Here is a 21,144-nt window from a genome sequence, read left to right as displayed (position 1 = left end):
GGCGGGCAGCGCTGCCCATATATAGTCAGAGGGGGCGTGACCGGCGGGTGGGAGGTGTTGCCCATATATGGTCACGGGGGGCGTGGCCAGCGAGGCGGGCGGCGCTGCCATATATGGTCAGAGGGGGGCGTGGCCGGCGGGTGGGAGGTGTTGCCCATATATGGTCAGAGGGGGCGTGGCCAGCGCGGCGGGAGGCGCTGCCCATATATGGTCAGAGGGGGGCGTGGCCTGCGGCGGCGCGGCGCTGCCCATACACGGTCCCGCTGGGGGGGGGTGTCGCTGCGCGGCGGCGGCGTGGCGGAAGCGGAAGCGGCGGGGGCGGAAGCGGAAGCGGCGGGGGCGGAAGCGGAAGCGGAAGCGGCAGCGATGGCGGGGCCGCGGCTGCTGGAGCGGGCGCGGGCGCCGCGGCACCTGCAGTTCAACCCGTTCGTGCTGGGCGGGTACCGGCCGGCGAGCTCGGGCGCCGGCTGCCTGCGCAGCCTCTTCTACCTGCACAACGAGCTGGGCAACATCTACACGCACGGTGAGGCCCGGGGACACCCCCCCCCCGCCCGGACGCCTGGGCCCCCCCGGCCCGGACGCCTGGGCCCCAACTTAACCCGGACGCCTGGGCCCCGGCTCCTGCCCTAACTAGTGCCCGGGTCCCCTCCCTGTCCCGGACGCCTGGGCCCCAATGGGGAATGGATCCCACCCGCCTTCCCCGGACGCCTGGGCCCCCCTTGTCTCGGACGCCTGGGCCCCTGCTCCTGCCTTAACGGGTCCTGGGGTGGGGGAGGAGCTGCCCGGACGCCTGGGCCCCGGGTCCTGCCCTAACTAGTGCCCGGGTCCCCTCCCTGTCCCGGACACCTGGGCCCCAATGGGGAATGGATCCCACCCGCCTTCCCCGGACGCCTGGGCCCCCCTTGTCTCGGACGCCTGGGCCCCTGCTCCTGCCTTAACGGGTCCTGGGGTGGGGGAGGAGCTGCCCGGACGCCTGGGCCCCGGGTCCTGCCCTAACTAGTGCCCGGGTCCCCTCCCTGTCCCGGACGCCTGGGCCCCAATGGGGAAGGGATCCCACCCGCCTTCCCCGGACGCCTGGGCCCGCCTTGTCTCGGACGCCTGGGCCCCTGCTCCTGCCTTAACGGGTCCTGGGGTGGGGGAGGAGCTGCCCGGACGCCTGGGCCCCGGCTCCTGCCCTAACTAGTGCCCAGGTCACCCCCCACATCCCGGACACCTGGGCCCCAGTGGGGAACGGATCCCCCCCGCCTCTTCCCCCGGATGCCTGGGCCCCCTTCCCTGTCCCGGACACCTGGGCCCCTTCACCCCCCCCGCCCCTTTCCCCCCAGACGCCTGGGCCCCTCCTTCCCCCGGAGACCTGGGCCCCCCCCCGTCCCGAATGCCTGGGCCCCAATGGGGAATGGATCCCCCCCCTTCCCCCCCGGACGCCTGGGCCCTTGTTCCTGCCCTAACGGGTGCCAGGGTGGGGGGAGGAGCCACCCGGACGCCTGGGCCCCCAGTGGGGAACAGATTCCCATCCCCTTACCCTGGATATCTGGGTCCCTTCCACTTCCTCCTGTCCTGGACGCCTGGGCCCCCCATCTCCCCCCTTCCCCCGGACGCCTGGGCCCCAGTGGGGCCCCCCCTGATACCTGGGCCCCCCCCAGACACCTGGGTCCCCCCTTCTTCCCGGACGCCTGGGCCCCCGCTGCCTCCCTAACGGGTGCGGGGCTGGTTGGGGGTGCCGGAGGGGGGGGAGGGGAGCCGCCCGGACGCCTGGGCCCTGACCGGGTGGAGGGGGGGGGCGCAGGGCTGCCGCTGGTGGGCTTCGCGCTGCTGGTGCCGGGGGCGCTGCCGCGGGCCCCCCCGGCCGTGGCCTGGCTGGGGCTGGGCCACTACGTGGCCTGCGTGGCCCCGCCGCTGGCCAGCGTCCTCTACCACCTCTTCATGAGCCACCGGGCCGGCGCCGGGCTCTACCGGCGTCTCCTGGCCCTCGACCTCTGCGGCGTCGCCCTCGTCAACACGCTCGGTGAGTGTGGGGCGCCGTGGGGCAGCGCCGTGGGGCAGAGCCGTGGGGCTGGGGCTGGGGACAGGGACGTGGGGTGGGATGGGGACAGGGTCGGGCTCTACCGGCGTCTCCTGGCCCTCGACCTCTGCGGCGTCGCCCTCGTCAACACGCTCGGTGAGTGTGGGGCGCCGTGGGGCAGCGCCGTGGGGCTGGGGAATGCCATGGGGCAGGGCCATGGGGCTGGGCACGTGCTATGGGGCGGTGTGTGCAGCATCACCCCCATCAACACCCCAGGTGAGTGTGGGGCGCGCTGTGGGGCTGGGGACATGTGGGGCAGAGCCGTGGGGCACCATGGGGCCAGGGACATGTGGGGCAGCACCATGGGGCTGGGGACCCATGGGGCAGGGCCGTGTGGGTTTAGAGGTAAGTTTGGGGACGTGTGGGGCAGGGATGTGTGGGGCTGGGAACGTGTGGGGCAGAGCCGTGGGGCACTATGGGGCTAGGGATGTGTGGGGCAGCACCGTGGGGCTGGGGACACATGGGGCAGGGATGTGTGGGGCGGGGCTGGAGGTCCCTGTGGCCTCCCTGCTTGGCAGCTGTGGGGCAGCACCATGGGGCTGGGGACCCATGGGGCAGGGCCGTGTGGGTGTAGAGGTAAGTTTGGGGATGTGTGGGGCAGGGATGTGTGGGGCTGGGAACGTGTGGGGCAGAGCCGTGGGGCACTATGGGGCTAGGAATGTGTGGGGCAGCACCGTGGGGCTGGGGACACATGGGGCAGGGATGTGTGGGGCAGGGCTGGAGGCCCCCGTGCCTCCCTGCTGGGCGGCTGTGGGGCAGGGGCCGCGTGTGGGGCAGACGGGGGGAGAGCCGGGAGGCCCCGCCGTGGGGCAGCCCGGCCCCGCTGACCCCCATCTCCCCCCCCCCCCAACAGGCGCCGTGCCCATCATCTACTGCGCCCTGCCCTGCCGCCCGGGCCCGTGTGGGGCGGCGCTGGGCGCCTATGGGGCGCTGTGCGGCCTGGCGCTATGGGGCGCCGTGGGGGCGGGCAGCCGGGCCGGCCGCCTGGCCGCCTTCGCCGGGCCGGCCCTCTTCCGCCTGGCGGTGGTGGGGCTGCGGGGCGCCGTGGGGCTGGGCCCCCCGGCAGCCCTGGCCCCCTACGCCCGCATGGAGGCCCTGGCGCTACTTGGGGGGCTGGTGAACGTGGCGCGGGTGCCCGAGCGCTGGCGGCCCGGCGCCTTCGACTACTGGGCCAACAGCCACCAGCTCATGCACTTGCTGGTGGCCCTGGGCATCCTGCAGCTGCACTGGGGGGTGGCCGCCGACCTCCACTGGGCCGCCCGGCACCCCTGCCCCACGGCGTGAGGCGGCCGTGGGTCCTGCTGCCCCACGGCGGGCGCGGCGGAGCTGCCCCGGGGGCGGCCCTGCCCGTTTGGGGGTGAGCGGAGATGTTTGTGGAGGACTGTCACCGTCTGTGGAGGACTGTCACCGTCCATGGGCAGCGAGTGACGTCTGTGGAGGACTGTCGACGTCCGTGGAGGACCGTCACCGTCCATGGGCAACGAGTGACGTCCATGGAGGTCCATCACCGTCCATGGAGGACTGTCACCGTCCATGGGCAACGAGTGACGTCCACGGAGGTCCGTCACCATCCATGGGCAACCAGTGACGTCCATGGAGGTCCGTCACCATCTGTGGAGGACTGTCACCGTCCATGGGCAACCAGTGACGTCCATGGAGGTCTGTCACCATCTGTGGAGGACTGTCGCCGTCCATGGGCAATCAATGACGTCCATGGAGGTCTGTCACCGTCCATGGGCAACTGGTGACATTGATGGAGGTCCATCACCGTCCGTGGAGGACCGTCACCATCCATGGGCAACAAGTGATGTCCATGGAGGACCGTCACCGTCCATGGGCAACCAGTGACATCCATGGAGGTCCGTCACCGTCTGTGGAGGACTGTCACCATCCATGGGCAACGAGTGACATCCATGGAGGTCTGTCACCATCTGTGGAGGACTGTCAGTGTCCATGGGCAACCAGTGATGTCCATGGAGGTCTGTCACCGTCCATGGGCAACAAGTGACGTCCATGGAGGTCTGTCACCATCCATGGAGGACCGTCACCGTCAGTGGGCAACGAATGACGTCTGTGGAGGACCATTACCATCCATGGAAGACTGTCACTGTCCATGGGCAACTGGTGATGTCCATGGAGGTCCGTCACCATCCAAGGGCAACCAATGACGTCCATGGAGGTCCGTCACCATCCATGGAGGACTGTCACCGTCCATGGGCAACGAGTGACGTCCATGGAGGTCCGTCATCATCCATGGGCAACCAGTGACGTCCATGGAGGTCCGTCACCATCCATGGAGGACCGTCACCGTCGGTGGGCAACCAGTGACATCTGTGGAGGACCATTACCATCCATGGAAGACTGTTACTGTCCATGGGCAACTGGTGATGTCCATGGAGGTCCGTCACCATCCAAGGGCAACCAATGACGTCCATGGAGGCCTGTCACCACCCATGGGCAACCAGTGACGTCCATGGAGGCCCGTCACCGTCCATGGAGGACTGTTACCATCCACGGAGGTCCGTCACCGTCCATAGGCAACCGCAGATGGCCAGAGGCCACCAGAGACGTTAATGGAGATCTAGTGCCACCGTCCATGGAGACCCAGTGTCACCCACGGACAACCAGTGCCACCGTCCATGGAGACGCAGCGTCACCCATGGACAACCAGTGCCATGGGGCAGCCCCGCCCCACAGCGTGACGCACCTATGGGTGGCCCCTGCCCCACGGGATGGACGGCGGCGCCTAGGGCCAACCAGGGACGTCCAGGACCATCCATGGACCCATGACGTCCATGGAGATCCAGCACCGCCAACCAATGGACATCCAGCGCTAGCTGTGGACCTGTTCCCCCCCCCCCGCCATCTCATTGGCCAACCACCCCCCTACTGCCATCCCATTGGCCAACTACCCCCCACCGCCATCTTGTTGGCCAACCAACGTCCCCGCCATGCCACGGCCTGCCGCCATCTCTGTCCCAGCGGCCACCCCACGTCCCCCCCTGGGCCCCAATCCTGGTCGGGGACGACGCCAATAAAGCAGGGACGGGGCCCGGCAGCTGCTCCGTGGGGCGGCCGTGCCGTGGGGTGGCCCCGCCCTTTATTGGGGGCAGGACTTGGGCTCCTCCTCGAAGGTCAGGGTGCGGCGTAGGGTGCCCAGGGCGCCGGGGCTGCTGTCCGGGGACCTGTGGGGTGAGAGTTGTCAGCCGTGGTGGGGGCACACATGTGGGGCAGAGCGGGGGACGTGTGGGGCAGCCACTCACCTGCTCCTGGAGCTGCTCCGTGGGGTGGTGTCATGGTGGGGGGTGGAGGTGGCACTTGGGGACACAACGCGGCCCAGGCGGGAGAAGGAGGTAGGGCTGCGGAAACGGAGTTGGGGGTCAGCTATGGGGCGCCCCACGGCGTGGCGTAGCCCCACAGCGCGGCCCCGCTCACCTATCCTGCGGCGAGCCAGGCCGGGCCCCGCCCTGCCACCCTGGGGCGCTGCGGACCAATCGCATGGGGCTGCCGTCATCGTCATCATCTTCGTCCCAGTCACTGGAGGGGCTGAAGTGGGGTGGCAGTGGGGAGCAGGGCGGGGTGGCCGGGGCCCGCAGCCAGCGCGCCGGGCCCCATAGCGCGCCCCACAGCCACCGTAGCAGGGCCCGGATGTCCTGGAAGGGGGGGGGGACGGCGTGAGGCATGATGGGTACGTGGTTATGGAGGGCCACCACGCTTTGATGCTAGGTGGTGAGGCCGAGGTGTGGGGCAGCGGGGCGCTGTGGGGCGCCGTGGGGCGGGAGCTCACCTCCAGCAGCTGCCCCGCCCGCCGCAGCCCCTCGTCGGCCAATCGGGTGAGGGCCCGCCACCGCCCCGCCCGCCGCACCACGGCCGTGCGCAGCAAGGCCTCCACCGAGGGCCTCCGGCCCGGCTCCGGCTCCAACATGGCCGCCAGCAGCGCCCGCAGCTCCGGCGTCAACCCTGCGCCGGGGGAGACGCCGAGGGGAGGTCAGTCCGGCGGGCCCAGGCGTCCGGGTGACGGGGAGGACGACGCGACGGGGACAACGTGATGGGGATGACACGACAGGGACGACGCGACGGGGACAACGTGATGGGGACGACGTAGTGAGGACGACACGATGGGGACAACGCGACGGGGACAACGTGATGGGGACAACGTAGTGAGGATGACGCGACGGGGACAACATGATGGGGACGACACGACAGGGATGATGTGACAGGGACCACGTGATGGGGACAACGCGACGGGAACGACGCAACGGGGACAACGCGATGGGGATGACACGACGGGGATGATGCGACAGGGACAATGCGACGGGGACGACAACGCAGTGGGGACAACGCGATGGGGACGACGCGGCGGGGACAACGTGACGGGGACAACGCCATGGGGATGACACGGTGGGGACAACGTGATGGGGACGACATGACGGGGACAATGCAACGGGGATGACAACACAGTGGGGACGACGTAGTGAGGACAACACGACAGGGACAACGCGACGGGGACGATGCGACAGGGACAACGCGACAGGGACGAGAACACAGTGGGGACGACGTAGTGAGGACAATGTGACAGACGACACGATGAGGATGACGCAACGGGGACAACGCAATGGGGACAACGTAGTGAGGACGACGCGACGGGGACAACACAACGGGGACAACATGATGGGGACAACACGACAGGGATGATGTGACAGGGACCACGTGATGGGGACAACGCGACGGGAACGACGCAACGGGGACAACGCGATGGGGATGACACGACGGGGATGATGCGACAGGGACAATGCGACGGGGACGACAACGCAGTGGGGACGACGCGGCGGGGACGACGTGACAGGGACAACGTGACGGGGACAACGCCATGGGGACAACGTGATGGGGACGACATGACGGGGACAATGCAACGGGGATGACAACACAGTGGGGACGACGTAGTGAGGACAACACGACAGGGACAACGCGGCGGGGACGACGACGCGACGGGGATGACGCTTCAGGGACAACGCGACGGGGACAATGTAGTGAGGACAACGTGACGGGGACAACGCGATGGGGACAACACAGTGGGGACAACGTAGTGAGGACGATGCGACAGGGACAACGCAATGGGGACAAGAACGCAGTGGGGACAATGTAGTGAGGACAATGTGACAGGGACGACACAACGGGGACAACGCGACGGGGACGACGTAGCGAGGACAACGCGACAGGGACAGCGTGACGGGGACGACATGACGGGGACAACACAACGGGGACAACACAACGGGGACAACGTGATGGCGATGACACGACAGGGATCACGTGACAGGGATGATGTGACAGGGACAACGTGACGGGAACGACGCAACGGGGACGACGCGCCGCGGCGCTCACCCGCCGTCATGGCCGCCGGCAGCCGCCCCCGCCGCAGCTCCTGCCACCCGTCGCCGGCCGCCGGCAGCTCCCGCCCGGCCGCCACCTCCAGCACGGTGAGGCCGAGGCTGAAGACGTCGGCGGCGGGGCCCAGGTCGCCCCGCAGCGCCTCGGGCGCCAGGTAGCGGGGGTCGCCCTCGGCGCCGTCACCCGGCCGCCCGCCGGCCTCCAGGAGACACCCGAAGTCGCCCAGACGACACCCGCCGGGGCCCAGCAGCACGTTGGCCGGCTTGACGTCCAGGTGGGCCAAGCGGCGCCCGTGCAGGTGGCCCAGGGCCTGCAGCAGGTCCCAGAGGTACGCGGTGGTCCTCCAAGGCGGGAGGCCGCCAACAGTCGGCCGCAGCGGGCCGCCGGGGCACAGCTCGCTCTGCAGGTACAGCTGGCCTCGCTCCTCCCAGGCGCGCACCAGGCCCAGGCAGTGCGGGTGACGGCCCACCGTCTCGTGGTTGCGCACCTCGGCCAGCTTGCGGCGGCGGTCGGCGGCGCCCCGGTAGGGCTCCAGGGTCCGCTTGACGGCGTACAGGCGGCCGTCCTCGCGGCTGCGCACCTGCGGGGCGGGGGAGGACCGAGACCCCGTTCCGGTACCTTCTAGGCCTCCATGGAAGAGCCCAGACCTCTGGTAGAACCTTCTAGAGCTCCAAGGAGGAGGCCAAACCCATCCTGGTTCCTTCTAGGCCTCCCCAGAGGAGCCTAAACCCATGGTAGAACCTTCTAGACCTCCATGGAGGAGCCCAACCCTGTTCTAGTACCTTCTAGGCCTCCATAGAGGAGCCCAACCCCCGGTAGAACCTTCTAGACCTCCATGGAGCAGCCTGAACCCATGGTGGAACCTTCTAGGCCTCCCTGAAGGAGTCCAACTCTGTGGTAGACTTTCTAGGCCTCCCTGGAGGAGCCCGAACCTATGGTAGAACCTTCTAGACCTCCAGGGAGGAGTCCAACCCTGTGGTAGAACCTTCTAGACCTTCCTGGAGGAGCCCAACCCTGTCCTGGTTCCTTCTAGACCTCCATGGAGGAGCCCAACTTCATGGTAGAACCTTCTAGATCTCTATGAAAGACCCCCAACCCCATGGTAGAACCTTCTAGACCTCCCCAGAGGAGCCCGAACCCATAGTAGAACCTTCTAGACCTCCAGAGAGGAGCTCAACCCCGTGGTAGAACCTGCTAGACCTCCATGGAGGAGCCTGAACCTGTGGCAGAACCTTCTAGACCTCCAGGAAGGAGCCTCAACCCATGGTGGTTCCTTCTAGGCCTCCCTGGAGGAGTCCAACTCTGTGGTAGAACCTTCCAGACCTCCAAGGAGGAGCCCAACCCCATGGCAGAACCTTCTAGACCTCCACAGAGGAGCCTGAACCTGTGGTGGTCCCCTATAGCCCCTGCCCTATAGGGGCTCCCCTACGGCAGTCCCCTATAGCCCCTGCCCCATAGGAGCTCCCCTACGGTGGCAGCTTATAGCCCCTGCCCAATAGGGGCTCCCCTATGGCGGTGCCCTATAGATCCTGCCCCATAGAGACTGCCCTACAGCAGTACCTTATAGACCCTGCCCCATAGGGTTCCCCTATGGCGGTACCTTATAGATCCTGCCCTACGGGGGTCCCTATGGGGCTCCCCTCTGGCAGTACCCTATAGCCCCTGCCCCATAGGAGCTCCCCTATGGCGAAACCTTATGGGCCCTGCCCTATAGGGGCTCCCCTATAGAGGCTCCCCTATGGCAGTGCCCTATAGATCCTGCCCCATAGAGGCTGCCCTACAGCAGTACCTTATAGATTCTGCCCCATAGGGCTGCCCTATGGCGGTACCTTATAGATCCTGCCCCACGGGGGTCCCTATGGGGCTCCCCTCTGGCAGTACCCTATAGCCCCTGCCCCATAGGAGCTCCCCTATGGCAAAACCTTATGGGCCCTGCCCTATAGGGGCTCCCCTATAGAGGCTCCCCTATGGCGGTGCCCTATAGATCCTGCCCCATAGAGGCTGCCCTACAGCAGTACCTTATAGATTCTGCCCCATAGGGCTGCCCTATGGCGGTACCTTATAGATCCTGCCCCACGGGGGTCCCTATGGGGCTCCCCTCTGGCAATACCCTATAGCCCCTGCCCCATAGGGGCTCCCCTATGGCGAAACCTTATGGGCCCTGCCCTATAGGGGCTCCCCTATAGATGCTCCCCTATGGCGGGGCCCTATAGATCCTGCCCCATAGAGGCTGCCCTACAGCAGTACCTTATAGATTCTGCCCCATAGGGCTCCCCTATGGCGGTACCTTATAGATCCTGCCCCACGGGGGTCCCTATGGGGCTCCCCTCTGGCAATACCCTATAGCCCCTGCCCCATAGGGGCTCCCCTATGGCAAAACCTTATAGCCCCTGCCCTATAGGGGCTCCCCTATAGAGGCTCCCCTATGGCGGTGCCCTATAGATCCTGCCCCATAGAGACTGCCCTACAGCAGTACCTTATAGACCCTGCCCCATAGGGCTCCCCTATGGCGGTACCTTATAGATCCTGCCCCACGGGGGTCCCTATGGGGCTCCCCTCTGGCAATACCCTATAGCCCCTGCCCCATAGGGGCTCCCCTGCAATGGTACCCTATAGCCCCTGCCCCATAGGGGCTCCCCTATGGCAAAACCTTATAGCCCCTGCCCTATAGGGGCTCCCCTATAGAGGCTCCCCTATGGCGGTCCCCTATAGCCCCTGCCCCATAGAGCACATATGGCGGTACCCTATGGCCGCTGCCCTATAGGACGCGCCCGGGGGTGCCCCACAGCCCCGCCCCACAGAGTCTATAGGGTGGGGGCACCTTATAGACGAGGCCGTGGGAGCCGCGGCCCAGGCGCCCCAGCACCTGGAAGCACTGCCGGAAGAAGGTCTGGGGCCGCCGGGGGTCGTACAGGCGGCTGGCGGGGGCGGCGTCAGGCGGCGGCGGCGGCGTCACCCGGCGGAAGGTGACGCTGCGGGGGCCGGGGCTCCAGGGGGGCGGGGGGCGGGGCCGGGCGCCGCCGAGGCTCCGCCCCCGCCGCCGCCGCCGCCCCCCAGCGGGGAGGTGTGGGGCCGGGCGGGCAGCATGGCGGGGGGTTGCTGTGGGGCGGCGGGGGGGGCGGTTAGGGGGCGGGGGGGTCCATAGGGGCCCGGGGCGCCGTGGGGCAGGAGTGGGGAGCTGCAGGGGGTCCTCCTGCCCCATAGATTCCCCCCAGCCCCATAGACACCCCCCCAGCCCCACACCCTATAGTCCCAGGGGCCCATCCTGCCCCATAGAGACCCCCCTCCTGCCCCACAGGCCCCCTCCTGCCCCATAGATCCCCCCTCCTGCCTAACAGCCCCCCTCAGCTCCCCTTCCTGCCCCATAGCTCCCCACAGCCCTCCCAGTCCCACAGCCCCCCCTCCTGCCCCACAGCCCCCCCAGCTCCCCCTCCTGCCCCATAGACGCCCCCACAGCCCCCCCTCCTGCCCTATAGTCCCACCCAGCTCCCCCTCCTGCCCCATAGCTCCCCATAGCCCCCCCAGCCCCACAGACCCCCCAGCTCCCCCTCCTGCCCCATAGCTCCCCATAGCCCCCCCAGCCCCACAGCTCCCCCCTCCTGCCCCACAGCCCCCCCAGCTCCCCCTCCTGCCCCATAGCTCCCCATAGCCCCCCCAGCCCCACAGCTCCCCCCTCCTGCCCCATAGCTCCCCATAGCCCCCCCAGCCCCACAGACCCCCCAGCTCCCCCTCCTGCCCCATAGCTCCCCATAGCCCCCCCAGCCCCACAGACCCCCCTCCTGCCCCACAGCCCCCCCAACTCCCCCTCCTGCCCCATAGCTCCCCACAGCCCACAGCCCCCCCTCCTGCCCCACAGACCCCCCCAGCTCCCCCTCCTGCCCCACAGCTCCCCATAGCCCCCTCCTGCCCCACAGCCCCACAGCTCCCCCCTCCTGCCCCACAGCCCCCCCAGCTCCCCTCCTGCCCCATAGACCCCCCCCAGCCCCACAGCCCCCCCTCCTGCCCCACAGCCCCCCCCCATTCCCCCCCCCCCCGGGGCAGCCGGTACCAGACGCGGCGGCGGCCGCTTCCCGCCAACAGCTCCCGCCAACGGCCGCGCGCGCGCCCGCCCCGCCCCCTCCCCCCCCCGCCGCCGGCCAATGGGAGCCGCGCGCGCCCCGCCCCTTCCCACAATGCCCCGCGGCGGCGGCGGCGGCCGCTTCGCCTCACGCAGCCGCGCCGCGCGCCGGGGGCGGGTTTCCCCCCCCCCCGCCCCGTTTTTTCACGTTTTTCCCGGTTTTTTTTCCTTTTTTTTAATTTTTTTTACACTTTTTACCCTCCCGGGGGGCGGGGCCACGCCGGGCAGCCCCGCCCCCCCCCTTTCCGCGGGGTCGCGGCCCGAACTCGGCGCTTTTCGGCCCAAAACTGCGACCCCCCCCCCCGCCCCGGAAAAGAGTTGGGGGGGGGAGATATCGAGGGGGGGGGATTTTGGGGTCCCTCAGGGGGATTTTGGGGTCCCCCGGGGGGGGGTTTGGGGTCCCCTGAGGGATTTTGGGGTCCCCCCCGGGGCATTTGGGGGTCCCCACAGGGGGTTTGGGGTCCCCGAGGGATTTTGGGGTCCCCCCCGGGGCATTTTGGGGTCCCTACAGGGGTTTTGGGGTCCCACTGAGGGGGGTTGGGGTCCCCACAGGGGTTTTGGGGTCTCACTGAGGGGATTTGGGGTCCCCATAGGGATTTTGGGGTCCCTACAGGGGTTTTGGGGACCCACTGAGGGGGGTTGGGGTCCCCATAGGGATTTTGGGGTCCCCCGGGGGATTTTGGGGTCCCCATAGGGTTTTTGGGGTCCCCCCCGGGGGGTTTTGGGGTCCCCACAGGGGTTTTGGGGACCCACTGGGGGTTTTGGGGTCCCACTGAGGGGGGTTGGGGTCCCCACAGGGGTTTTGGGGTCTCACTGAGGGGATTTGGGGTCCCCATAGGGATTTTGGGGTCCCTACAGGGGTTTTGGGGACCCACTGAGGGGGGTTGGGATCCCCATAGGGGTTTTGGGGTCCCCCGGGGGATTTTGGGGTCCCCATAGGGTTTTTGGGGTCCCCCCCGGGGGGTTTTGGGGACCCACTGGGGGTTTTGGGGTCCCACTGAGGGGGGTTGGGGTCCCCATAGGGATTTTGGGGTTCCTCAGGGGGGTTATGGGATCCCCATAGGGGTTTTGGGCCCCCCCGGGGGACTTTGGGGTCCCACTGGGGTATTTTGGGGTCCCCATAGGGATTTTGGGGTCCCCCATAGGGATTTTTGGGGTCCCCATAGGGTTTTTGGGGTCCCCCGGGGCATTTTGGGGTCCCCACAGGGGGTCTGGGGTCCCCCAGGGGAGTTTTGATGTCCCCATAGGGATTTTTGGGGTCCCCACAGGGATTTTGGGGACCCTCTGAGGGGGTTTGGGGGTCCCAATAGGGATTTTGGGGTCCCCCCGGGGGGTTTGAGGTCCCCATGGGGGGTTTGGGGTTCCCATAGGGATTTTGTGGGTCCCCCCAGGGGGTCCGGGGTCCCCCAGGGGAGTTTTGATGTCCCCATTGGGATTTTTGGGGTCCCCATAGGGTTTTTGGGGTCCCCCGGGGCATTTTGGGGTCCCCACAGGGGGTCTGGGGTCCCCCAGGGGAGTTTTGATGTCCCCATAGGGATTTTTGGGGTCCCCACAGGGATTTTGGGGTCCCCACAGGGGTTTTGGGGACCCACTGGGGGTTTTGGGGTCCCACTGAGGGGGTTTTGGGGTCCCCATAGGGATTTTGGGGACCCACTGAGGGGGTTGGGGTCCCCATAGGGATTTTGGGGTCCCCCATGGGGGATTTTGGGGTCCCCCCGGGGGGGTTGGGGTCCCCATAGGGATTTTGGGGTCCCCCGGGGCATTTTGGGGTCCCCACAGGGGTTTTGGGGACCCACTGGGGGTTTTGGGGACCCACTGAGGGGGTTTCCCCCCCCCAAGGGATTTTGGTGCCCCCCGGGGGATTTTGGGGTCCCCATAGGGGGTTTGGGCCCCCCCGGGGGACTTTGGGGTCCCACTGGGGTATTTTGGCGTCCCCAAAGGGTGTTTTGGGGGGTCCCCACAGGCTTATAGCCCCCCCCAAGTTGTTTGGGGGAGCTTTAGGGTCCCCCATAGGTTTTTTGGGGTCCCCATAGGGCTTTAGGCCCTCCTTGAGGTGGTTTGGGGGTCCCCATAGGGGTTTTGGGGGTCCCCCATAGGGGCTTGGGGTCCCCCATAGGAGTTTTGGGGTCCCCATAAGGCTTCAGCCCCCCCCAAGACGCTTTGGGGGTCCCACGGGGGGGCAAATCAGGGACCCCATAGGCTCTTTAGGGTCCCTATATGCTTTTTTAGGCCCCCTTTAAGGCCTCTGGGGCCCCCATAGGGGGGTTGGGGGCCCCCGTAGCATTGGGGGGGGCCCTATAGGGCTTTTAAGGCCCCTATATGTTCCTTAGGGCCCCCCAGGAGGTTGGGGGGGGCCCTATAGGCGCTTCGGGGCCCCTATACGCGCCGCGGGGCTGCCATGAGGGTCTCAGACCCCTATACGTCCCCTATAAGGTCCCTGCACTGATTTAGAGGGTCCCTGGGGGGGTTTCAAGCCCCCATGAGGGTGACGGCGGCCATGTTGGTACAGGCGGCGGCGGTTGTAGCGGCGCCGGGAGCGCTGTTGCGGTGCGGCGAGGAGGAGCGGGAGGCCGACGGCGGTGGCACCATCGGCGGCGGCACCATCGGTACCATCAGCGGTGGCACCATCGGCGGCACCATCGGCACCATCGGCGGCACCATTGGCACCATCGGTGGCACCGTCGGCAGCACCGGCGGCGGCAGTACCATCGGCGGCGGCACCGGCGGCCGCAGCGGCACCGTCAGGGCCCGGCGAGGGCGAGGAGCAGCGGGAGGGCGGCACAGGCGGCGGCACAGGCGGCGCAGGCGGCGGGACAGGCGGCGGCGGCGGTGACGAAGGGCAGGCCGGGCACGTGGCGGGCCAGCCAGGCGCTGTAGGCGCTGACGCGGGTGTAGACGCCCGGGCGGTTGGGCACGGCGCAGCCCTCGCCCCAGCTGACGATGCCGGCCAACACCCAGCGGCCCCCGGCCCGGCACACCAGCGGCCCCCCCGAGTCGCCCTGCCGGCCGCCGGAGGGTCAGGGGGCTACGGGGGCCGGGGGGGGGGCTATGGGGCAGGGGTGGGGGTCAGCGTTGGGTGTAGGGTCATGGTTGGGGGTCTGGGGGCTGTAGGGTCATGGTTGGGGGTCAGTATTGGACATAGGGTCGTGGTTGGGGGTCAGCGTTGGGTGTAGGGTCATGGTTGGGGGTCTGGGGGCTGTAGGGTCATGGCCATGGGGGTCGGGGGCCATATAGGGTCGCGGTTGGGTGTCCTACCATGTGCCCTATGTCCCCCCATGTCCCCCAAGTCCTCCATGTCCCCCCATGTCCCCCATGTCCCCCCATGTCCCCCCATGTCCCCCATGTCCCTCCATGTCCCTCCATGTCCCCCCATGTCCCTCCATGTCCCTCCATGTCCCCCCATGTCCCCCAAGTCCTCCATGTCCCCCCATGTCCCCCATGTCCCCCCATGTCCCCCCATGTCCCCCATGTCCCTCCATGTCCCTCCATGTCCCCCCATGTCCCTCCATGTCCCTCCATGTCCCCCCATGTCCCCCATGTCCTCCATGTCCCTCCATGTCCCCCCATGTCCCCCATGTCCCCCCAGGTCCCCCCAGGTCCCTCCATGTCCCTCCATGTCCCCCCATGTCCCTCCATGTCCCCCATGTCCCCCATGTCCCCCATGTCCCTCCATGTCCCTCCATGTCCTCCATGTCCCCCCATGTCCCTCCATGTCCCTCCATGTCCTCCATGTCCCCCCATGTCCTCCATGTCCCTCCATGTCCCCCCATGTCCCCCATGTCCCCCCAGGTCCCCCCAGGTCCCTCCATGTCCCTCCATGTCCCCCCATGTCCCTCCATGTCCCCCATGTCCCCCATGTCCCTCCATGTCCCTCCATGTCCTCCATGTCCCCCCAGGTCCCTCCATGTCCCTCCATGTCCCCCCATGTCCCTCCATGTCCCCCATGTCCCCCATGTCCCCCATGTCCCTCCATGTCCCTCCATGTCCCTCCATGTCCCCCCATGTCCCCCATGTCCCTCCATGTCCCCTATGTGCCTCCATCTCCCCCCATGTCCCTCCATCTCCCCCATCTCCCTCACGTCCCCCCATGTCCCTCCATGTCCCCCAATGTCACCCCATGTCCCCCATGTCCCTCCATGTCCCTCCATGTCCCCCCATGTCCCCCCATGTCCCCCATGTCCCCCATGTCCCTCCATGTCCCTCCATGTCCCTCCATGTCCCCCCATGTCCCCCCATGTCCCTCCATGTCCCCCCATCTCCCCCATGTCCCCCATGTCCCTCCATGTCCCCCATGTCCCCCCACATGAACGTCTTCTTATGTCCCCTCTAGGTCCCTCTATGTCCCCCCATCCCCACGTGTCCCCCATATCCCCCACCCCCGTGTCCCCCCTCCCCCGTGTGCCCCCCGCGTCCCCGCCGCCACCTTGCAGGTGTCCTTGAGGCCCTCGGGGTACCCGGCGCACATCATGTCGTCCTGGATGCGCCGCGGCGGCAGCCCCTGGCCCATGTCGATGCCGTAGAGGCGCCGGCAGGTCGCCTGCGCCATGAGGGGCACCTCCAGCTTCTGCAGCCGCCGCGGCGACGGCAGGTCCTCTGTGGGCGGGGGGGGACAGCTGGCACCCGGCGCGTGCTCCCCTCCGCCGCCCGGGGTCACCGCGGCCACCCGGGGGTCACCGTGGCCACCGTTGGGGCCCCTTGGCCATCGTTGGGTCACTACGGCCACCCGTTGGGGCCCCTCAGCCACCCATTGGGTCCCCTTGGCCATGGTTGGGTCATCGCAGCCACCGTTGGGTCCCCTTGGCCACCGTTGGGTCCCCTTGGCCACCGTTGAGCCCCCTTGGCCACCGTTGGGTCCCCTTGGCCTCCGTTGAGCCCCCTTGGCCACTGTTGGGTCCCCTTGGCTCCCATTAGGTCCCCTTGGCCACCGTTGGGTCCCCTTGGCCTCCATTGAGCCCCCCTGGCCTCCGTTGGGTCCCCTTGGCCACCATTGAGCCCCCTTGGCCACCATTGGGTCCCCTTGGCCACCATTGAGCCCCCTTGGCCACCGTTGGGTCCCCTTGGCCACCATTGAGCCCCCTTGGCCACCATTGGGTCCCCTTGGCCACCATTGAGCCCCCTTGGCCACCATTGGGTCCCCTTGGCCACCGTTGGGTCCCCTTGGCCTCCGTTGAGCCCCCCTGGCCTCCGTTGGGTCCCCTTGGCTCCCATTGGATCCCCTTGGCCACCGTTGAGCCCCCTTGGCCACCATTGAGTCCCCTTGGCTCCCATTGGGTCCCCTTGGCCTCCGTTGAGCCCCCTTGGCCACTGTTGGGTCCCCTTGGCTCCCATTAGGTCCCCTTGGCCACCGTTGGGTCCCCTTGGCCTCCATTGAGCCCCCCTGGCCTCCGTTGGGTCCCCTTGGCCACTGTTGGGTCCCCTTGGCTCCCATTAGGTCCCCTTGGCCACCGTTGGGTCCCCTTGGCCTCCGTTGAGCCCCCCTGGCCTCCGTTGGGTCCCCTTGGCTCCCATTGGATCCCCTTGGCCTCCATTGAGCCCTCTTGGCCACCATTGAGCCCCCTTGGCCACCATTGGATCCCCTTGGCCACCATTGGGTCCCCTTGGCCTCTATTGAGCCCCCTTGGCCACCATTGGGTCCCCTTGGCCTCTGTTGAGTACCCTTGGCCACCATTGGGTCCCCTTGGCCCCCATCGGGTCCCCTTGGCCACCGTTGGATCCCCTTGGCCACCATTGGGTCCCCCTGGCCTCCATTGGGTCCCCTTGGCTCCCATTGGGTCCCCTTGGCCTCTGTTGAGCCCCATTGGCCACCGTTGGGTCCCCTTGGCTCCCATTGGGTCCCCTTGGCCACCGTTGGGTCCCTTTGGCCACCGTTGGGTCCCCTTGGTCTCTGTTGGGTCCCTTTGGCCACCATTAGGTCCCCTTGGCCACTGTTGGGTCCCCTTGACCCCCCCCATTGGGTCCCCTTGGCCACCATTGGGTCCCCTTGACCCCCCCATTGGGTCCCCTTGGCCACCATTGGGTCCCCTTGGCCACCGTTGAGCCCCCTTGACCACCATTGGCTCCCCGCCAGCTGTCCCACCCCCCTCTCCCCTCCCCCGCCAACCCCAACGCGGGGCGGCGGTGGGCGGACGGAGCAGGAGGCCACACCCACCGCCTTCCTTGATGTCCCCCCAGCCGGTGGCCACGCAGCGGGTGCCGGGGGCGAAGCGGAGCGCCGCGCCGGGCAGGCAGACGGGCAGCACGGCGGCCGAGAAGGCCACGGGCCTCGCCAGGCGGCCCAGGGCGATGTCCCCGCTGGTGGCCTCGCCGGCGTAGGCCGGGTGGGGCAGCAGGAGGCCCAGGGGCACCGCCGCCCCGGCCCCCCGCGGCCCCGCCAGCTCCCGCACCCCCAGCAGCACCGCGTAGTCGCCGGGCTCCCGGCTCCTGCCAGGTGACAGGGGCGTCGGGGACGTGTGGGGACACAGGCGGTGTGGGGCAGAGGGGGCGGAGGGGGGATGTGTGGGGCGGGTACTCACGCCTGGAAGCAGTGGGCGGCGGTGAGGACCCACTGCGGGGCGATGAGGGAGGCGCCGCAGACGTGGGTGCCCCGGCGGAGCAGGCTGCCCTGCCAGGGCCACTCGCCCGGCCCCGCGTCCTCGCCCCCCACGTTGCGGGGCAGCCCCGGGGGGCGGGGGCGGCCGCAGGCTGGGGGGGACATGGGGGACATTGGGGACATGGCAGGGCCAGTCCATGAAGAACAAGGACATGGGGGGACATGAGGGACGAGGACATGGAGGACATGGGGGACATGGAGGGAAAAGGACATGGGGGACATGGATGGGGGACATGGAGGGACATGGAGGGATGTGGAGGACATGGGGGACATGGGGGTCATGGGGGACATGGGGGGACATGGGGGACATGGAGGGACATGGGGGGACACGGGGGGACATGGAGGGACATGAGGGACATGGGGGACATGGGGGGACATGGAGGGACATGGAGGGACATGGAGGGACATGGGGGACATGGAGGGACGTGGAGGGACGTGGGGGGACATGGGGGACATGAGGGGACATGGAGGGACATGGAGGGACATGGGGGACATGGAGGGACATGGGGGACATGGAGGGACATGGGGGGACATGGAGGGACATGGAGGGACATGGGGGGACATGGAGGGACATGAGGGACATGGAGGGACATGGAGGGACATGGGGGACATGGAGGGACATGGGGGGACATGGAGGGACATGGGGGACATGGGGGACATGGAGGGACATGGGGGACATGGAGGGACATGGGGGGACATGGAGGGACATGGGGGACATGGGGGACATGGAGGGACGTGGAGGGACATGGGGGGACATGGAGGGACATGGGGGACATGGAGGGACATGGGGGATGGGCCTCACCCCACTCCGACGGCGTCAGCTCCGCCTGGACGGCTGCAGGGGACACGGGACACCCGAGGTGAGGGCCCAGGCGTCCCCCACCGCCCCCCAACCCCCCCCGGGGGCCCAGGCGTCCGGGTTCCCCCCCCTTCTCCCCCCCAGGGGCCCAGGTGTCCGGGCGTGACCCCCCGCCGCAGGCAGCCAACCACGTGCCGCGCTGAGTCAGGGGCCCAGGCGTCCTGAGCTGCCCCCGCCCCGCCCACCCCGCGCAGCTGGCAGGGGGCCCAGGCGTCCGGGCTGCTCCCCCGTCACCTCAGGGGACCCAGACGTCCGGGCTGCCCCCCCCCCCCCCCCAGGGGCCCAGGCGTCCGGGCTGCTCCCTCGTCACCTCAGGGGACCCAGGCGTCAGGGCTGCCCCCCCCCCCCAGGGGCCCAGGCGTCCGGGCTGCTCCCCCGTCACCTCAAGGGACCCAGGCGTCCGGGCTGCCCCCCCCCCCCCAGGGGCCCAGGCGTCCGGGCTGCTCCCCCGTCACCTCAGGGGACCCAGGCGTCCGGGCTGCCCCCCCCCAGGGGCCCAGGCGTCCGGGTGTCACCCCCTCCCCCAGCCCCCCAGGGGCCCAGGCGTCCGGGTGTCACCCCCCCACCCCCCCCCAGGGGCCCAGGCGTCCGGGTATGAACCCCCCCCACCCCCCCAGGGGCCCAGGCGTCCGGGCCTACCCAGCGTGCCCCGGGTGTCGTCGTCGCAGCCGCGGCCTGGGGCGCCGAAGAGGAGGAGGAGGGCGAGGAAGAGGCCGGGGGCGGCCATGACGGCGGCGGCCATGACGGCGGCGACCCCCACCCCCACCCCCCCGGCCCGGCGGCGGGAGCCAACGTGGGGAGCGGCCGCCCCGGCGGGCGCCGCTTAAATGGGGCCGCGGGGCGGAGCGCGAAGCCGTCCGACGGGTTCCCGCGCCCACGCCGGGCCCAGGCGTCCGGGCCGCGCCGCCCCGCGCCACCCAGGGGGGCCCAGGCGTCCGGGGGGGGGGGCCCAGGCGTCCGGGCTGCGCCATCTTGGCTGCCCTGGGGGGTGATGGAAGGGGCCCAGGCGTCCGGGCCGCGCTCCCCCGTGCACCTTGGCCTCCCTGGGAGATGACGGAAGGGGCCCAGGCGTCCGGGGGGGCCCAGGCATCTGGCAGGACCACCCAGGTGGTGGTGGCGGTGAGGGGGCCCAGGCGTCCGGGCAACCCTCCCCCCCACCAGTAACCCCAGTTCTGTCCCATCCCTCTTGCCCAGTTCCCCCCCGCCCACAGCAGCAGGTGCACCCGGACGCCTGGGCCCCCTGGCGGGGGGACGGGGGGGGTTTCCCGGACGCCTGGGCCCCGGCATTGCGTAGGCGGCCGCCCCGGGCTGGGGTGGGGGCCCCCCCCGGACGCCTGGGCCCGCCCGCCCCACGCCGGGGCCTCGCCTGTCCCGACAGGAGCCGTGGGGCGGGGTGGGAACTGCCCTGTCAGCACAACGGGGCCCCCCCGGACGCCTGGGCCCCCCGGCGGAGGCGGGGGGGGGCACGCGAGGGCGGGTGTCCCGGGGCGCTAACCTCGCCGGGGCCCAGGCGTCCGGGGCGGGGGGGGGGTTGGGCCTGGGAGTCCCTTTTCTGCCCCCAAAAAGTGGCGTTTCCGGCAAAATAAAGCATCAGTTTTTATCCAACAGGAAATCGCGATGGGGGGCCCAGGCGTCCAGGCAGCACCGAGGGGCCCAGGCGTCCGGGCTGGGGGGAACCCGGTGTCCGAGCAGCGAGGGACCCAGGCGTCCGGGTAGGGTGGGCGCACGGGGCCCAGGCGTCCGGGTGGAGGTGGGCACATGGAGGGGGGGGCAGGCGCTCACCCCCACCCAGGGGCCCAGGCGTCCGGGCCACCCTGGCAGCCCCCCAACCCCCGAGGGGACCCAGGCATCCAGGCAGCTCCCCCACGCGGAGGGGCCCAGGCGTCCGGCTCCCCCCCACACCCCCCAGCAGGGGCCCAGGCATCCGGGCCTGCCGCCCCTCCCTCACACCCCCTGCCCAAGATGGCGGCCAGGTGGTGCCACCCTTCCCAACATGGCGGCGGGAGGGTGACAGCGAGGGGGGGTGGGGCGGCGCGACCTCCCCAACATGGCGGCGGGGGAAGATGGGGGCGCGACCTCCCCAACATGGCGGCGGGGAGAGAGGCGGGAAGGGGCGGCGCGACCTCCCC

The 21,144-nt window shown here is 69.1% G+C and overlaps 3 protein-coding genes across 4 annotated transcripts; 1 reads left to right on the top strand and 2 right to left on the bottom strand.

Moving 5' to 3' along the window:
- The first annotated feature begins 309 nt into the window (after positions 1 to 309).
- On the top strand, positions 310 to 5,177 carry PAQR4 (progestin and adipoQ receptor family member 4). 2 transcript variants are annotated; one of them, XM_064499522.1, is made up of 3 exons: positions 310 to 523; positions 1,787 to 2,005; positions 2,916 to 5,177. In XM_064499522.1, exons 1-3 carry the CDS (start codon positions 367 to 369, stop codon positions 3,344 to 3,346), a joined length of 807 nt encoding a protein of 268 aa, XP_064355592.1. In that variant the 5' UTR covers positions 310 to 366; the 3' UTR covers positions 3,347 to 5,177. The 2 variants fall into 2 exon arrangements, 1 of the variants encoding a protein (XP_064355592.1); XR_010385447.1 differs by lacking the exons at positions 310 to 523; positions 1,787 to 2,005 and adding an exon at positions 2,012 to 2,158 and having other exon boundaries at positions 2,916 to 3,054.
- On the bottom strand, positions 5,121 to 14,276 carry PKMYT1 (protein kinase, membrane associated tyrosine/threonine 1). The gene is made up of 8 exons (XM_064499442.1): positions 14,075 to 14,276; positions 11,499 to 11,648; positions 10,272 to 10,549; positions 7,445 to 8,030; positions 5,850 to 6,022; positions 5,498 to 5,715; positions 5,326 to 5,421; positions 5,121 to 5,247 (listed from the first exon to the last, which is right to left on the bottom strand). Exons 1-8 carry the CDS (start codon positions 14,274 to 14,276, stop codon positions 5,163 to 5,165), a joined length of 1,788 nt encoding a protein of 595 aa, XP_064355512.1. The 3' UTR covers positions 5,121 to 5,162.
- Positions 11,718 to 19,967, bottom strand: PRSS33 (serine protease 33). Its single transcript, XM_064499518.1, has 6 exons — positions 19,655 to 19,967; positions 18,959 to 18,991; positions 18,080 to 18,248; positions 17,716 to 17,987; positions 15,991 to 16,160; positions 11,718 to 14,566 (listed from the first exon to the last, which is right to left on the bottom strand). Exons 1-6 carry the CDS (start codon positions 19,755 to 19,757, stop codon positions 14,309 to 14,311), a joined length of 1,005 nt encoding a protein of 334 aa, XP_064355588.1. The 5' UTR covers positions 19,758 to 19,967; the 3' UTR covers positions 11,718 to 14,308.
- Between the last annotated feature and the right edge of the window lie 1,177 nt (positions 19,968 to 21,144).

The sequence above is a fragment of the Dromaius novaehollandiae genome, chromosome 30 (assembly GCF_036370855.1).
Source record: "Dromaius novaehollandiae isolate bDroNov1 chromosome 30, bDroNov1.hap1, whole genome shotgun sequence".
NCBI lineage: Eukaryota > Metazoa > Chordata > Aves > Casuariiformes > Dromaiidae > Dromaius > Dromaius novaehollandiae.
This window is presented reverse-complemented; position numbering and strand designations above follow the sequence as displayed.

Excerpts from the sequence above, each read along its gene's own strand:
- PAQR4 (XM_064499522.1), top strand. The coding sequence starts at position 367 with ATGGCGGGGCCGCGGCTGCTGGAGCGGGCGCGGGCGCCGCGGCACCTG. Across the intron at positions 524-1,786 it reads GGGCAACATCTACACGCACG|GGCTGCCGCTGGTGGGCTTC; the intron begins GTGAGGCCCGGG and ends GGGGGGGCGCAG. Across the intron at positions 2,006-2,915 it reads CGCCCTCGTCAACACGCTCG|GCGCCGTGCCCATCATCTAC; the intron begins GTGAGTGTGGGG and ends CCCCCCCAACAG.
- PKMYT1 (XM_064499442.1), bottom strand. The coding sequence starts at position 14,276 with ATGGTACTGCCGCCGCCGGTGCTGCCGACGGTGCCACCGATGGTGCCA. Across the intron at positions 10,550-11,498 it reads AGCGGCCGCCGCCGCGTCTG|CAACCCCCCGCCATGCTGCC; the intron begins GTACCGGCTGCC and ends GCCGCCCCACAG. Across the intron at positions 5,422-5,497 it reads CCTGGCTCGCCGCAGGATAG|CCCTACCTCCTTCTCCCGCC; the intron begins GTGAGCGGGGCC and ends CCGTTTCCGCAG.
- PRSS33 (XM_064499518.1), bottom strand. The coding sequence starts at position 19,757 with ATGGCCGCCGCCGTCATGGCCGCCCCCGGCCTCTTCCTCGCCCTCCTC. Across the intron at positions 18,992-19,654 it reads CGACACCCGGGGCACGCTGG|CCGTCCAGGCGGAGCTGACG; the intron begins GTAGGCCCGGAC and ends TGTCCCCTGCAG. Across the intron at positions 16,161-17,715 it reads GGGGGACATCAAGGAAGGCG|AGGACCTGCCGTCGCCGCGG; the intron begins GTGGGTGTGGCC and ends CCCCGCCCACAG.